Source organism: Dacryopinax primogenitus (genome assembly GCF_000292625.1).
Source record: "Dacryopinax primogenitus strain DJM-731 SS1 chromosome Unknown DACRYscaffold_5, whole genome shotgun sequence".
NCBI classification, from domain to species: Eukaryota; Fungi; Basidiomycota; class Dacrymycetes; order Dacrymycetales; family Dacrymycetaceae; genus Dacryopinax; species Dacryopinax primogenitus.
In genome coordinates this window covers 107,736-119,511 of record NW_024467202.1, presented here as the reverse complement: position 1 = coordinate 119,511, position 11,776 = coordinate 107,736, and the positions used below count along the sequence as shown (strand labels likewise).

The 11,776-nt window shown below is 52.8% G+C and overlaps 4 protein-coding genes across 4 annotated transcripts; 2 read left to right on the top strand and 2 right to left on the bottom strand.

Moving 5' to 3' along the window:
- Positions 1 to 696: 696 nt before the first annotated feature.
- Positions 697 to 2,674, top strand: DACRYDRAFT_21052 (uncharacterized protein). Its single transcript, XM_040772206.1, has 2 exons — positions 697 to 1,321; positions 1,452 to 2,674. The coding sequence occupies exons 1-2, from the start codon at positions 1,266 to 1,268 to the stop codon at positions 2,209 to 2,211; spliced, it is 816 nt and encodes a 271-aa protein (XP_040630359.1). The 5' UTR covers positions 697 to 1,265; the 3' UTR covers positions 2,212 to 2,674.
- Positions 2,675 to 3,643: 969 nt separating this feature from the next.
- On the bottom strand, positions 3,644 to 4,382 carry DACRYDRAFT_21048 (uncharacterized protein). The gene has a single exon (XM_040772205.1). The coding sequence runs from the start codon at positions 4,032 to 4,034 to the stop codon at positions 3,834 to 3,836; it is 201 nt and encodes a 66-aa protein (XP_040630358.1). The 5' UTR covers positions 4,035 to 4,382; the 3' UTR covers positions 3,644 to 3,833.
- Positions 4,383 to 5,510: 1,128 nt separating this feature from the next.
- Positions 5,511 to 6,640, top strand: DACRYDRAFT_105624 (uncharacterized protein; the record flags this gene model as incomplete). The annotated part of the gene is made up of 3 exons (XM_040768120.1): positions 5,511 to 5,640; positions 5,695 to 5,755; positions 5,809 to 6,640. 3 exons carry the CDS (start codon positions 5,511 to 5,513, stop codon positions 6,638 to 6,640), a joined length of 1,023 nt encoding a protein of 340 aa, XP_040630357.1.
- Positions 6,641 to 7,265: 625 nt separating this feature from the next.
- On the bottom strand, positions 7,266 to 10,505 carry DACRYDRAFT_93817 (uncharacterized protein; the record flags this gene model as incomplete). Its single annotated transcript, XM_040777178.1, has 17 exons — positions 7,266 to 7,543; positions 7,591 to 7,853; positions 7,902 to 7,986; positions 8,033 to 8,186; positions 8,244 to 8,390; positions 8,442 to 8,507; positions 8,560 to 8,638; positions 8,689 to 8,797; positions 8,853 to 8,891; positions 8,949 to 9,215; positions 9,267 to 9,635; positions 9,684 to 9,761; positions 9,810 to 9,899; positions 9,952 to 10,060; positions 10,108 to 10,250; positions 10,304 to 10,330; positions 10,380 to 10,505. 17 exons carry the CDS (start codon positions 10,503 to 10,505, stop codon positions 7,421 to 7,423), a joined length of 2,274 nt encoding a protein of 757 aa, XP_040630356.1. The 3' UTR covers positions 7,266 to 7,420.
- Between the last annotated feature and the right edge of the window lie 1,271 nt (positions 10,506 to 11,776).

The following is an 11,776-nucleotide window of genomic DNA, read 5'->3' as shown; positions in this document are numbered from 1 at the left end:
GGTGGACCTGCTAGAACATCTTGCTTACTCAGCCTAGTCAGGTGATCAGGTCATATGACCAAGGATGAGGTCATATGAGGTCATGCACAGCCATGCACAGCAGGTCACCTGACCATCCAATCCTTCCAGCAGGTTCCAGCACATGCCAAGGTATACCAGCTACTTCCATGTCATAAAGGCTTAGTCATGTCTCTTGACCAAGCAATGAGCTGGTGCCCTGACACCACCAGACATGAACAAGCCATATTGAGTTGCAACAGATGCTTTGGACTTTGCAATTGGTGTGGAACTTGCTCAGCAAGATAAAGCTGGACATTGGCACCCCATAGCCTTTGAGTCCTGCAAGCTCACATCTGCAGAGCAAAACTATCCAGCACAAGAACGTGAACTTCTTGCTGTGCTGTATGCATGGTGGAAATGGTATATCTACCTAGAAGGAGCAGTCAGTCAGACAACAGTCTTGACAGATCATGCTTCTCTTGCTTACCTCAAGCAACAAAAGGTTGTCACTCAATGCCTTACTCAATGGATTGAAGAGTTCTCCATGATGGATGTGAAGATCATCTATCAGAAAGGAGTAGAGAACACTGTTCCAGATGTGCTCTCAAGGATGAGAGACAATTTCGAAGGGGGAGAAGGTACAGATGTTACTGAAATTGCAGCATTGGACTTTGATTTCAACTCATTCGAACAGACGGACTGCCCATTACTGGTACCAGCAGTACTGGAGAATGAAGAAATTCCGGCCTCAGTCCCAGAAAACCTTTTCAAAGAAGCCAAGAGACAAGCTGGTGATTTCCGATATGACACAGTTGCTGAAACACTTGTGTTTACTGGGCCAAGTGGAAACGAGTCTTCACCCTTTATCCCATTCTTGCACCGTGCAGAATTACTCGATGTGCTTCATAAGGAGTATGGCCATCGGGGTGTCAACGGTATGCTTGACTTGCTCAGAGGACAGGGTTGGTGGCCTGGATGACGAAAAGATTGTGAGACATATTGTCGGACATGTCCACAATGTCAAATCTTCTCCGATCCAAGGAAACGACAGGCGTTTGAAGAACAACACCCGCTTCCACCAGTTGAACCATTTGAGCGATGGGGAATGGACTTCATCGGAATGCCAGAGACCAGAGACGGTCACAAGCATAAATGGATCTTGACGATGGTCGATCATGCCACGGGCTGGCCCATTGCAATTCCGATGCGAAAGGCCAGAGGCCAACAAGTTGCCCGGGAGATTTGGGACCAGATCGTTATGCACTATGGAGTGCCAAGTGAAATCCTCACGGACCGTGGAAAGAACTTCCTTGCTCCGGTTGTGTCTGAATTCCTGAAGATTGCAAAGATCAGACGGTTGACTACTTCAGGATATCATCCACGTACCAATGGGAAAATGGAGCGGTACAATGGGATCCTTGAGTCGTATCTCAAGAAGATGAATACCACAGGAGATCCGACTCCATGGAACGAATTCTTGATGCTGCACTATTTGCAACTCGAGTCCGACAGCAAACCACAGCCAAGTGGTCACCATTTGAGTTGTTGTATGGTCGAAAGCCTCGGTTGCCATTTGACCAGCCACTTCTCCGTGCCCCAGATGCTGCACTCCCAGGGGATGCAGAGCACTCGGAACGGTACTTGCAAATGCAGAAGGCTCGAGAAGAAGCTTCGGAGCGAGGCACTATCCGTGCACTTGCAGACAAAGAGCGGTGGGATCACCAACTCAATATCGGGACGGAAGGGACACAGCAGCCTTTTGAGGTTGGTCAAAAGGTGCTGCTCTGGAATGAAACTGCAAACAAGGGTGATGCACATTGGTTCGGACCATTTGTGATCACTACAAAACTGGATAAGGGAACCTATCAACTGAAGGATAGACGTGGACACTTACGACCAGGCTTGGTGAATGGAAACCGTCTTCGACTTGCTCATCTCCGAGAAGATGATACAAACCATCGGGCTTGGGTCTTGCCAAAGGCAACACAACGGCAGTGGTCGAAGGAAGACAAGGAAGCCGCTTCACAGGCTGTTGTCCGTGCCATGCCTTCAATACGAATTATCGGTCGCTTTGCCAATCCAAATACCGGGTCTGCACCAGTCACGGTTACAGAAGACAAAACCAGATCTGCACCAGTGACGGTTGCAGAAGACAAAGCCCAGTCTGCACCAGTGACGGTTGCAGAGGACGAATCACAGAATACACAGTGAACAGTTATGCCAAGACGGAGATCATGACCCATGGGTCAAGATCACGGAATTCCGCAAACTGTTCCAGTGAAACAAAGGCCACAGACTCGATTCTAAACCGATAACACAAACAGTACCCCAAGACTGCAGGTCTTGGGTTACAATCCTCCAGACGGAGGTCCGATTCCCTCAACCTGAAGCCCCGGAGCAACCCAAACAGTCGCCTGCACAGATGTGTGAAGTTAGTAAATCCGATGCAAAAGGTGGTCCACTGATTGCATATGCATGTCCAGTCCTCCAGATGGAGGTCCATAATGCAGTACACACCAGCCTTACCAGGACGCACCAAAACTCGAAGCAATCCCAGAAGACGACAGACACAGAGCAGAGCCAGAAAGCAAATTCCGTCTCAAAATCACAAAAAACCATCCATCCAGCCCAAGAACAGCTCAGATCAGCCCAGAAACCAGCCAGAATCATCTCCAGGACGCCTCAATATGGTTGACAGTAGTTGACAGTGAGGAAGGAGTGAAGCAAGGGGCTGGATGGCACAGATTGCCCTCCAGCAGCATCGTGGTCGATGCTCAAGAGCTAGAGAGGGGATGGTGTCGAGTTCGCGCCAAGACTGGCAGTGCAGGACCCTTGCGCAGCCTTAAGGCACCGGAATTTGATTCCATTAGACTATCTATGTAGCCTATATGTATATAGGGACAGATTGGCCTGCGGCAGGCCAATCCACGCCACGTTATCTATTCTGCCCCAATCGACGACTCGACATAAGCATACCAACTACTGGCCGCGCCCCTGACCCGTTATGCTACATGCCGGCTCCTCATGAATCACTGAATGGCACGTAGGAAACAGCTGGCTCCAGAAAACTGTAGGTGCGACGTACCTATACATATACAAGATCACGACCGCTCCATATCCCAGTATCCTCGTCGTAAGACAGCCCCGAACCTCACTCAAAGCCCTTTTACCTCCTAACGCAGCCAATCTCATTGCGCCGACCGGCTGAGCGCTACATATCCCTCCAATGAGCCCACATCCGCATCCGTAAAACACCAGGCTCACCATACAGCATCCACTCGCTCCACACCCAGCTGCCCGGTAGCTTCCCAGGATGTACATGATCCTCCCAATGCTCGTTCCCCCTCACATGTTCCGCCCCGTTATCCATCCTTACTCTCGACCTCTTGCGTCCCCCGAACCAGGTATGCCCGTCCTCCCTATGTTGGGCCACGACCTCCCGCGTGAGCTGGGCGATCTGTTCTACCCGGGGGGAAGAGATAAGGTATGGCCAGCTGTACGACTGGGGTGTCCCCCCGAGAGGACGGAGGTAGAGCGGTGTGCTCTGGGGCAGGGCACGCAGGAGGTGGTGGACGATCGACTCTGTCCTCTCCCGTACCCATTGTGCAAACTCGTCACTCAGCCGCTGGCGGATGACCACCTCCGTCAACCTCAGTTCCTCCTTATTTCTATCCGCATTTTCATCCAGCTGCTGGGAGACCCAACGAGCACTAAGGTTGTCCAGCCTCTTCGCTAGATCCAGGTCCCACGCGCCTAGCCCAAGCACAGCTAGGTCCACCCGGCTCCGCTTCATCCGCGTAAGAAGGGGCATCGCAAGCTTATCCCAGCGTTCTTCAGCCGCGAGAGGGGGGTAAAAGTGCTCGCTCGTAGATGGCCAGAAGGCGCGCGGGCCCCAGTCCCCTTCTGCTGGGGAAGAGGGAGGCGCCAGGTGCCCGGGGATCGCAGGCGGCGTGGGCGTACTCCGCCCGTCGTCTGAGCCTGGGAAGAATACCCATAGGAGCAACAGGTCCGCACGGGGGACATGACATGCCCATGGTCTGGAGCGGTCTGTTCCGAACTCGCGCCCTCGGGCGTCCGCGAGCTGCTGTTCCAACCGTGTGAGCGAGGGCGGGTAGAGCCTGTCCCCCGGGCGGATCACACGCGGTGTCAGCCCAAGGAAGGAACAAAAGTGCTCCAGATGAAGCCGGTCAATCGAGTCCCCGAACAGGAGTACGGTGCGTCTCCTCAGAGCCTGGATCTCGGGCGGTACAGGCGCGGAGTTGGTCGAATTTTCGAACGAGCGGAGGGATTCGAGCAGTCTTGGCGGGTCTCGCGGGCAATGGGATGGGTACCCGGGAGCGCTGTTGCCTGACGGGGTCCAATAGTTGTCGGACTCGTCCTCGAGGTTGGCGTGCAGTGTACCGGGGAGGCGGAAAGGGTTCTGACAGGGAGGTTCTGTGACGAGGGCTATTGATCCTGTGCGAAGGTATACGATTGTGGATATGAGGAGGAGGAGTGTGAGGAGGAGAGAGAGGAGGATGAGCCTGCGCATGCCTAGCCAGGAAGGGGGGTGGTTGGGCAATATTGGGGCGAGGAAGAGGAGTATACGGGTGGACCTGGTGGACGATGATGAGTCATTGTGTAAGGGAAGGAGATGGGCGCACAGGGATGCGTCGAGGGATGAAGACAGCTCGTCTTTCCAACTCAAGGGACGCAGTTCGATTGCGAGAGGATCTTCGTCCCCCTGCTCTGGTTGTGCGTTCTCATCGTTCGATGAGGTAGGGATGCGCAGGTAGCGCCCGAGCCTGAACATGAGCGACTTGCACAGTCAAGCAGCTGCAGATGTACGCCAGCTGGCAGTTCGTCGCCAGAAGATATAATAAGAATATGCAAGTAGGAAGGGATAATCAGACCAGGATGATTGGAAGGATAAGGATATGCGTGAATATTGCGATGGTATTGTTGATATTGGTTGTGCCTTTTACCGTGGTCAAGGGTTCCACAAGGTGCCACGCAACAAGGATGACGTTACGGGGTCCCAGGGACTGATCCCATAGCTTGGGGTCCCCTTGGTACACATGACACATGTTCCCTCCGTGCCGGTGTGCCGCCGGGCCGATCACGCCGAGCGGCCGACCCCCACCGGCCGGGGTTTGTCGGTCCATTTTGGCTGACTGTCCACCTTTTGAGTGAGTTGCAACTGGAGGGCGACGGAGTAACATCAACCCAGGTTATTCCCCACCTTACACCTTAGTTGCCAACTCTCACACTGTCAAGGGGAAAGAAAGGGAAAAAGGGGAAGAACAGGGAAAGGATATATTGAGACAAGTTTCTGATGTGAACTGATTGGATTCCTATTCAATTGTCCATCGATTCCCGTGCGGACATTACACCGTCCCCCTTCTCTCCCCTCACCGGATCCTATCGCCTCCCCGCTATAAACACGCTTTCATCCCCGGATCACTTTCATCCCCTTAACGCCCTTTTCTGCCCTTGCAATTCCGTCCCTTCCTTCCTGCTCGACGACGACGATGACCGCAGCACATATCCCCTGCCTGACGGAGAGAGACGGCGAAGGTCCAGTGCGCAAGACGTTCGACTGCGACAAGTGCGGTTCAAAGTACTCTAGAGCAGAGTATCTCAGACGACACGCGAGGAAGCGTGAGTCCCTCTCTTGTACCGTACAGGCTCAGGTCAGCTCACACACTCTCACAGATGAGAATGTGTACCCTTTCAAGTGTCCATATCCAAATTGCACTAAAGAGTTCGCAAGGAGGTACGTCCATTCCCCGTCCTCTCCCATCATGTACCACAGCTCACACTCTCCAGCGACGTCCTCCTCAGGCATAGACGACGTCAACATCCCACTTCTCCCCCACCAAGCCAAGCGCAGAACAACAAACGTCTAGCGCCAGATCCCTCTCCTCCCATTTCCCCCGTCTCTCCCTCCCATCCCAAGTCCCGCCGACGCCGCTCAGGCCCCAGCGCCTACTGGGGCGAACAAACACTACGCTTCACACCCCCGCCCAACGCCTACTTCTCCCCTGGTCCTACGCCCGCTCCCCCCCTCTCACCACCAGCAGACTTCCCCCCATCCCCATCATCCCAAGATCAAGACCTAACCAAGTTCTCCCTCTCCCTAGACCCAGACCTCCCAGACTTCCCCCTCCACCCACACAGCCTACCCATCGTACCCCCCTTCCAGCTCTCCGCAGCCTACTCCCCCACATCCCCGTTATACGCTCCCCCTCTCCCCCATCTCTCGCCCATACACGCACACCCTCTACCCAGCCCGCCGGGGTACGCAGACCTCCACCTGCTAATCCCCTCCTCCCCCGGGCCCTACTCCCCGAGCCCGTATCCGACCCCAGCATCAGCATCAGCGTCCGCCTTCCCCGGGGGGACGTACTACCCAGACCCACTCCGCTCCAGCTGGAGCCCACCGTCCCCCTCCCCCCCAGTCGAAGAACCCCACAGCCCCTATCCAGCGCAAGCCGACTACCCGCGCCCGCACACGCTCCTCCCCGAACCTAGCGACCTGTTTTTCCCACATCATCAGGACTCGGCCGGAGGTGGCGCATTCGCTTTCGTAGACTTGCAGAGGCTGTTAAGGGAGAAGGGGGAGTATGTGCCTATGCTGGGGGAGGTTGGGGGTCCTTAGTCTGCTGCTGATGCGGAGCTGGCAGTTGGTAGGCGCTGAGCGGTGAGCGAGGTTGGGTCCTGATCTGGTGAGGCGGCGGCTCTGGCCTGAATGATGGCTTGGGAAAGAACCCGGCCGGCTCTGCCGCAGGTCACTTTCTCTCTACTGCTCCTGCTAGCAGTCAGTCCTTGCACAACACCTCCAGCCTCCGCCCAAACCTGCCAAACGCGACTCAAACGCATCGAACGACCCAGCATCTGCAGCGTTCCCGCTTCTCAACCCGGACGAGGCTCATCCTCAAACTTCATTTGCTCCCCCTCTCCCGTCTGCCGTCCGCCGTCCGCCGTCCACTGTACCACCACCTCTACCGCACACTCACCAGCCAGACGTGTCGCCTTCCCGCACCCACATTCTTTTCCCTGTATGCCTGCACTCGGGACAACCGTTGCACCCTTGTTTCCCTACCATTTCTTGTCCGTCTTGTGTTCTCTTGTTCTCTTCTGGGTGTAACGCCCCCTTTCCCTTTCCCCTTTTGTCCGGTGTGTAGCGTGAACCACGCATGTATTTTCGTAGGAACAAATGAATGATTGGACGTCTTTCTAGCCCTACGGACTTCTGCCTGACAATGACAAGGTGAACAGATGCGCGCGGAGCAAAGGGATAACATTGCAGTGTGAGAATAAAAATATTAGGCACTGCCCAATCCCGACTAACAATTATATACGGCATTAAGATTACCACGTCCACTTAGTCCAGCAGGGAAGCAGCCCACAAGTCAGCACAACAGGAGATTATACAGCCTCAATCAGCAAAGAAGAACTCGAGGTTGTCCGGCGGAGGCTCGTACGCCAGCGTCGTAGGTATATCGACTTTCTCGCCCGTAAGGTCGAGCAGCTTTATCTTCAGGCCGATTTCCGTGAGTACCTGCTTTCCGTGTTAGTTGTAGCCCGAGTGGTGGACACGAGACTTACGGTGACCATATCCTGCGTCTCTCTCCGTACTACGCTGCCGTCTCGCCGGAGCATGTTCAGACCGTCTACCCAGTCGCAGAAGGTTGCCCCGCTGTCGGCTACTTGATCTGCTAGACTGTAACCCTGGGCGCTGATGAGGGAAAAGGAATGTGGGTGTGCGGACAGTCCGTTGAGCGGGTGGATGTCGGACTGGGAGTTGGGAAGGAGTCCTGGGGCGGAGGCACCGCTGTGCAATTGTACGTCTGCAATCTGTGAGACCTCGACTGGACGAGTCGTCAGTCTCTGGAACGGAGAGGAGCAAATCAACATACTGCGCTCTGGTAGGTCCTCCAGCCCGCCTCGGATTTGCATCTTTACAGGGCTGTCCACATAATAGAGATACTTCTTCGTCTTGTCCTGTATTCGCGTGAGCTGCATCCTTTGCCGTGCTTAACATGCATACCAGGCGTAGGAACCTCCATGCCCGCTGTGGTCTGTCCTTCTGTGCCGTAACAAGAGGGACAGCGTTGACGAACCAGGCACCGTCCATAAGACATTGGAAGCGCTGGTCTCGTACAAAGTTGAGTGATTCACTGTACAAAGTCTCTCGTAATTTCCTATCGAGGTGGTTAATTGTTAATTCGGTAATAGAGCACGATGGTCGCAACACATACCGAATAGGAGCCTTATTGAGCAGGTCGTCTTCGAGCTCAAGCTCCTTCATCTGCCGATCGCGGACTTTACGATACTCGCTCTCTAGCATTTCGCGTTCGACTTCAAACCAGGACGTAGTGCTCTCATTTTTCAGCGCGACTTTTACCCTTATCCAGCATCAGCGCACGGCCCGAGACTGCATAGGCCAAGACACTTACTGGCTACGAACAAGCGCCGCTACTCGGGGAAAGTCGTACACAGCCGCCATACTGTCGTTCCACATCCTGATGTGTGCGTCAGAATATCACCCTGGGACTACGACGCGTCGGAACCCACCGGAGGAAGAAACGCGTAGTGAGATTATGCACTCTGTGAAATGCAAGGAGGAACGGTTGGTATGACGTTGAGGTGGAATCTACGGCTAGGATGACTACGTTATATTCGGCAATGAAGAGATCCGCTTACATCCAGAAAATATATTCCAGTGTTCCGACAGGAGCTCTACAACCTCATTCGATGCTTGGGCAAAAGGACAGCGCCTTTCTGGGTCACGGTTTGCTTGTGCCAGAATCATCTGTATTCACCCGCGTAAATGGAAGTGGTTTCGCCCGTTTCACGGTCGAAAGTACCTTTGAGAAGTCTTCACGATCGCGCATAGCCAAATCATGCTTCCGATGAATTCAGTTTTTTCAATTCAGTTTTGATCGAAGGGAACGGAAACATACCATGCATTCAAGTCCTAACACGCCAACCCTCGCAAATTCAGCGGGCATATTATCACTGTCAAATCCTAGCCTTGACCATTTGTCCCCTTCCGCATCACCCGCAGGCAGATCGGCAGCAAGGAGAATCTGATTCAGCATTATCCGATGAGTTTCATTGCCGGTGTCCACGGGTGTCGTCTTACGCCGGTATGTGACACGGGCAATGTTTGACTGGAAATCAAGAATGGAGGAAGAGAGATCATCTCCATGGTTGTTGTCCATTAAACGCTGGACCTGATGTAAGTTCATGCGCATACACGTGTCAGGAGTTTGACGCACAATCACTTTCTTCCGAACATTCAATTGTTCCAGTTGTCGAATGAAATCCTCCCAGTGTTCATCGGTCGCCGATGCAATCAGCGCATTAATAAGACGAAGACTATTCAAGGCGGTCGTAGCTTCTGGGCTAGCAAGGCGGTCCACAACGGTCTCTAAGAACGCGGGACGAACCCTAGTCTGCTCGTATACTACGTCGAATCCATAGTTGTACACAGTCAGAGGTGCCTTGCCTTTGCTGAACGTGCCTCGTGACGAGCTGGGACCCGGTGCCGGGTTGTGGCGAGGATCAGCCTCGACAAGTTTCTTGAGAATAGAGATGGCAGGGCGTGAGACGTTGATGGAATTCTCTGTAGTGATAATGGCAACAATCTGATTTCGTTAGACGCCGAAGAATCGAGAAAACAAACGAGAACATACTCGGGTTATGAATGTTGATGGCAAGTTTTCCCAGCCTCTGTCTAATTCCATCAGGTTGTCCATCGCGGTGAGCGCTGCCTGCGTACAGTGTCAGGCCATGCCATTATAGACACAGAGATTTCTTACAGAAAGAATGTTCCCGTGATATGCTTGAATGATATCAAGGAGTTGGCGCAGCCCATCGCGGTTGAGAAAGGCTAACAGGAACTCGTCCTCCTGTTGACTTGTCAACGAAATAACCTCACTTAGAAGCGTACATGCCACATGCCTTGATGAACTTCCTTAATTCCCTCAGGGCTGGCCGAACATTCACTTCATCCCGGCTCTGCAACTTCGAGACGATTTCGGCAGCATCGATACCAGGTGCGTTGGTCAACCTGAAAAGCCCTTAGCTAGAGATACGAGTCCCGAACGATGAACCCACTTGAGCGGTGTCTTGTCCCTCACGACTCTACTCAGGTTGTCATCCGTCACAAGCTCATCAGTATCCGTTCGAAGTGCAAATAGTTTGGAGGTTTCAGCGAGCTTGAGGCTCAAACATAGTTGGCGCACAACTTCGGAGGTTGCCTGGGGCACAGAGTTAGAAACGCGTATCCCAGGGCACAGGTCATTGGACGCACAAGTGAAGGGTCGATCCTGGCTCGGACCTATAGTGTGTCAGAATCGCATTAGAAGCTAAAACGCACATAAACGAACCTTCTGACCGTCCTTCGTCTCCACGGTATTGGTATGAACGATGCCCGTCTTGATCTTGACCACGGGGGGTCCCCTCCCCTTTCCGTTGGCCGATGTGGGTGTGACAGGCGACCCATATGAAGCCATAGTATCTCTCGCCGTCGCAGCTGTCTTACAGAGAGTACACTGATTAGACGAAGGTAAAAGCAAGGAGCGACGGCAGGCACTGAGAGATGGGAACACGAACGTCGCGCCTCCCTGCGCTTTGGAATGTGCGCTTCTTTCAAAGTTTTGATTCCGGGACGCGTGCGTCAGTACTCCCAGGGTCCCCGACACGGAATCCGGAATTCAAATGCCGGAATCCGGAATCCGGATGCCGGCCAGGGACCCTTATTTTGTTCCCGCCTTAAGCGGCTTACTCTAATATAATTAATGAAAATACAGTTCAACTCCACGTGATACTTACTCCCACCTCTCATCTTTACTTTGTGAAATTTCCAGCATTTTATATTCAACTACTATGGACCTCTATCAACTTATTAACCAGCTCTCCAGCATGCAGCAACACCTTCAAGGAATAACTGCAGAGCAATTTCTTTTGTTTCTTGCACTAGCTTGGTGCTTGCAAACTCAAATTGCATGGCAGGAAGTATGCACCCTCACAGCAGCAGCAACTCCCCCCCAACCCTTCCTCACACTGTTCTTGCTTTTCTTTCCACTGCTCTCAGTATACAAGATCACCAAACAATGGCACTCTGGGAAGCATCTCACACCCTACTCTGGAATCCCACTCAGGATGTTACTGGCCTAACACAATCATTTCCTGATGATTTCACCCCCTTCCAGACATATGCACACCTCACAGAGCTTGGTTAGTAGTATATAGTACCTATAATACAATAAAAGCTAAATAATATATCTCCTCAGCTGCTGAAGAGTTATACCCACCAACCCGCATTTGCACCAATTTCTCCTGCCCACACTTTATTCAAACTGGATATCAAGCAGCTCTTTATGATCCACAATGATACACTGCTGCACTGTATACACTCAACAATGGGGCTTACTCAGTCTCTGTGACATCTCTCAAATGCCAGTCTTGCAATAGTTGATATCATTTGAACTACACTCAGCAAGAAGGCAGAAATAATGAATACATTCAAGTTTACTATAGCCAGATGCCAACAGTGTTACAGTCTGAAAAGCATCTCCTCTTTGAGGATAAGCTATGTCAACTCTTTCGTGTCAGGGCACCAGCTCATTGCTGTTAGGGCAACACAGGCTGACTAAGTCTGCTCACCTAAGAGTGCCAAGAGTCTAAGCAGGCAACAAGGAAGTGGAGCAGACCTGATGACTAAGACCTATCTACAGTATAGGTACCTGTGGATGATCCTAAGAGACCAAGTCTGAAGAGACAG